Genomic DNA, 3736 nt, shown 5'->3' with positions numbered 1-3736 from the left:
GCTATATGCAGTTGACCTCTTGGAGAACAGCACGTACTATTCAATCACAACTGACTACAGCGAGTTGCATTAAAATTCAACCTTTTGAAAATACACAAATACATGTATTCCTAATCTAGAAACATTCCATGATAATGTAGGCAATTATTTATTATTCAACTCGAATTAGATTTTGTTATCAGGCAACACTTATTTTTCAGACTCTAATAATTTAGGAGATTGGGACTCGTCTGGCCATTGTCCTAGCCTAAACGAACCGACCCAACTCCGTGATTACAATTCTATTTTTTTCTGTGAACATTTACAGTGAGGATGGTAATCTAACCTGTCTTTGAAAAAATACTGATTTAAGATTTATCAATCACTGCCTGTGATCCCACGTCGATACTTTTGAATCAGGGTGCAGTATGGCCTATAAAGCCTAAAGCCTGAAGGACATATACATAAGGTCTGGTTAAAATCCCGAAAACTATCAACTAAACTCGTATGCAGTTAAATCCTTGATCCATAATTGGTTCCCAAACAGTAGCCCAAACACACAATCGATTTAAAGATGAAATACGTGTTTCCATTATTATTTGCTTGCATCCAACATTGAAAAATAAGCAAGGACATTAAGACCATAGCCTACACCATTTTCAGTGTTGAGAATGCCATAGTCTATAAGAAATCAAGCGTAGCTTTAACTCAAATAAAATGTCAATTTATTAAACAAACAATGAAATTCCTTCAGAATACTTTTCAACAAAGGAGAAACTTTGAAAGAGTAGGACAGTATACAAGTTCCGCTTTTTATAATGGAACATATTCGGACAATTAAGGCAATTCAATTTAGAAACACTTTTTGGTGTTTGGTCCATAATATCCGGCTACAGTTTAGAAATAAATTACTATATGCAATTTACACGTTATAGTATGTCCATGAAAGACTGGCATATCTTTAGCATATTTTTTTAAACATTTCACAAAAGCAAGAAGAGACTTACGTTTTATTTGCAGTAACACTGTTCTTTACAAACCAAGATCATGTCTTTGTTTCTGTCCTTTTCTGTTCGTTTTAGTCCATCGTTAGGGGCAGGTAGTGTGTGAAACGACTCAAGTTATTTTTATCAAAAAGATCAATACACTAAAGTTTGGTCAGAACTTGCTGCAGTCATATACGAAAGCTCCCGGAGTGCGGTAGATGGCTTGGCTAGAGGGAAAGGACATTTGACAGCTGTTATTCCCGTTCACTGGAGAATTATTCAAGCCAATTCTTTGAGATTCGAACATCTCGCGCACGGAGTGGAAGTTCTGCTGCTGGGTGGGGTAGGTCGCCCCGAGGTGGCCCAGGTCCCCGGCCTGATTGAGGTACCATGAGGGGAGACGCCCTTGGTGGGGATGGTGGCCCTCCTGCGCAGAGTTTAGATTGCCGTGGGCCAGAGGGGAGGAGGTGGTAGTGATGGAGTAATCTGGCAACGTTTCATCCACGGTGGTAGTCGGAACTAGGTGGCTAGATCTATCCCCGGCGTATAAACTCATTGCTTGCATATTACAATGGTAGGACGCATTCGAGGTAGTGGAGATAGAGTTTTGGTTACAGGGTGAGCTATAGACTGACGTCTGGTTCGGTGAATAACTTAGGGACAAAGACGGTGTTATACCTGTCCTGGATGAGGCGACGAGGGATGGGGCAAGCTCTGTGGCACCTTGTGGGGACCCCCGGAGGGAAGTCATGATGTTGTCCACACTGAAGCCCTGTGCCTGGGCCTGGCTGTGGTGGTGCTGCTGCTGCTGCTGCTGCTGCTCGGAACTCTCCATGCCAATGGACCTGTTGGACGGGATGCTGTGGGGGCTGCCACCACTGGACATGCTGCTGCTGCTGCCGGGGCTCTCGACTTTGGGCACGGTGCTCAGGGAGGGCGAGGCGGTCTGTGGGGGTGTAGCGTTCCCGTTCTCGGTCTTAATATCCTGAATCCTGACTGGCTGGGAGCCCTGCATTGGCTGCTCCGTGTCCCGGCCCTGTCTAGACGGCGTCTCCTTAGCACCCCGGTCATCCTTGTCTTTCATTGCGTCTTTCTTCTTGAACCGTCGCCTCCTCCTCAAGAAGCTGCCGTTCTCGAACATGTTGTATGAGTCCGGGTCCAGGGTCCAGTAGCTCCCCTTGCCAGGCTTTTTGTCATCACGGGGAACTTTGACAAAACACTCGTTGAGAGAGAGGTTGTGCCTGATGCTGTTCTGCCAGCCCTGCTTGTTGTCTCGGTAGAACGGGAACCTCTCCATGATAAACTGATAAATCCCATTCAGGGTCACCTTCTTGTCAGGCGAGTTCTGGATAGCCATAGTAATAAGCGCAATGTAACTGTACGGCGGTTTTACCATATCTTTCGGCTGGGGCTGCGGGGTATATGGTCCATAGGCTCGCGCCATGCTGGCCGGGTACTGGTCGTGGGCCGCGTGAGAGTACATACTCATAGGGGCCGGCATCCCGGTGTATCCTCCACCGGCAGCGGCCCGGTAGTAGCTTTGGTCGCTACTAATGTAAGGCACGACGCCCAGAGAGTTGGGGCTCGAGACGGAGTAGCGCGCCTGCATGTCTTCTTCTACCCACAGTTCAACTACGCTCCTGCGTAAAACGAACTTCCCAATGTATTAGCGGGAGAGCTCCACTTTTTCCTCCTGAAAAGCTGAGGTGCTCAAAGCTGGAGTTCCTGTCCTGTCACTTGAAAAATGATAATATCAGGAACGCGCTGTACCGTGTCTTAATAGGTATAAGCGGTTTCCATCTCTGTGTGCTGAGGCGCACATGGAAAACCTTCTGAACTTTGGGCATCCGTCACTACAGAAGACTTTTGCAGAGTTAACTTCTTTCCCCCTTTTTGCTGCGAGTAAAGCTCCTCCCAAAAAGAATTCGAGGCGCCCAATTGGAGGTCAGGTAGTACAGAGTGAGCAGCAATGGATCTCCTGGCCACACACACGACTTTAGAAAAAGAGAGGAGGTGTTGGTAACTCCCAGTCCCTTCCAGCCAAAGACTTCAGGCGTGAGCGCGCTGCCTGCTCACGTACACAATCAGATTATGGACAAAATGTGTTACTGAAGAATATTTCCAAACATGGGCAAACACATTAGGGAAACCAACAGGTGGAATGATAAATAATGAATACCAACGTATTTTGTAAATGATGAAACTATTGTCTGGTAGGCCTAATAGGCTGCATTTACACAGTCAGTCCCAAAACAATGATCAGAATTGGACTGCCTGTGTAGGCACCGGAATTATGACTGTTTTTTTTCTTCCAGTAATTGGTCTTTTGACCAATCAGCTCTGAAAAACATCTGATGTGAAAAGTTCTGATGTGATTGATCAAAAGACCAATTAGTGGGGAGAAAAGATCAGAATTGGGCTGCCTTTGTAAACGCAGCCATATAGGCCTACATTTAGATTAAGACAGTTGGAGATCGTCTGACCTTAATTGGCACATTCATTAATATACTATTACAATAAAGTTTAAAAATAGTTTTCATTCAGAATGTGCTTACATGTTGCTATTTATTCTGAAATAATTGGACAACAAAAAGTCCTCTATCACCTCAGTTTGGGTGAATCACTCAATTACAAGCTTCTCTTGCCGCACATCTGTTTTCAAATAAGCAATACATACGCGTTAGGAGGCGGCAATAACCCCAAGTGTTTGCTTCCTGCAGTTTAGTGTCCTAATACCAAGCTTTATTAAGGCAGTCTGTTAGTAAAAAGTC

At 45.1% G+C, this 3736-nt stretch overlaps 1 protein-coding gene across 1 annotated transcript; it reads right to left on the bottom strand.

The window, feature by feature from the left end:
• Positions 1–685: 685 nt before the first annotated feature.
• foxc1a (forkhead box C1a) lies at positions 686–2926 on the bottom strand. Its single transcript, XM_029705129.1, has one exon. The coding sequence runs from the start codon at positions 2572–2574 to the stop codon at positions 1138–1140; it is 1437 nt and encodes a 478-aa protein (XP_029560989.1). The 5' UTR covers positions 2575–2926; the 3' UTR covers positions 686–1137.
• Positions 2927–3736: the final 810 nt, after the last annotated feature.

This window comes from Salmo trutta, chromosome 21 (assembly GCF_901001165.1).
Source record: "Salmo trutta chromosome 21, fSalTru1.1, whole genome shotgun sequence".
Lineage (NCBI taxonomy): Eukaryota > Metazoa > Chordata > Actinopteri > Salmoniformes > Salmonidae > Salmo > Salmo trutta.
Note: the sequence above shows the minus strand (reverse complement) of the source record. Positions and strands in the feature narration are given on the sequence as shown.

Bases quoted from the DNA above. Each gene is read 5' to 3' on its own strand.
- foxc1a (XM_029705129.1), bottom strand. From the start codon at position 2,574: ATGCAGGCGCGCTACTCCGTCTCGAGCCCCAACTCTCTGGGCGTCGTG.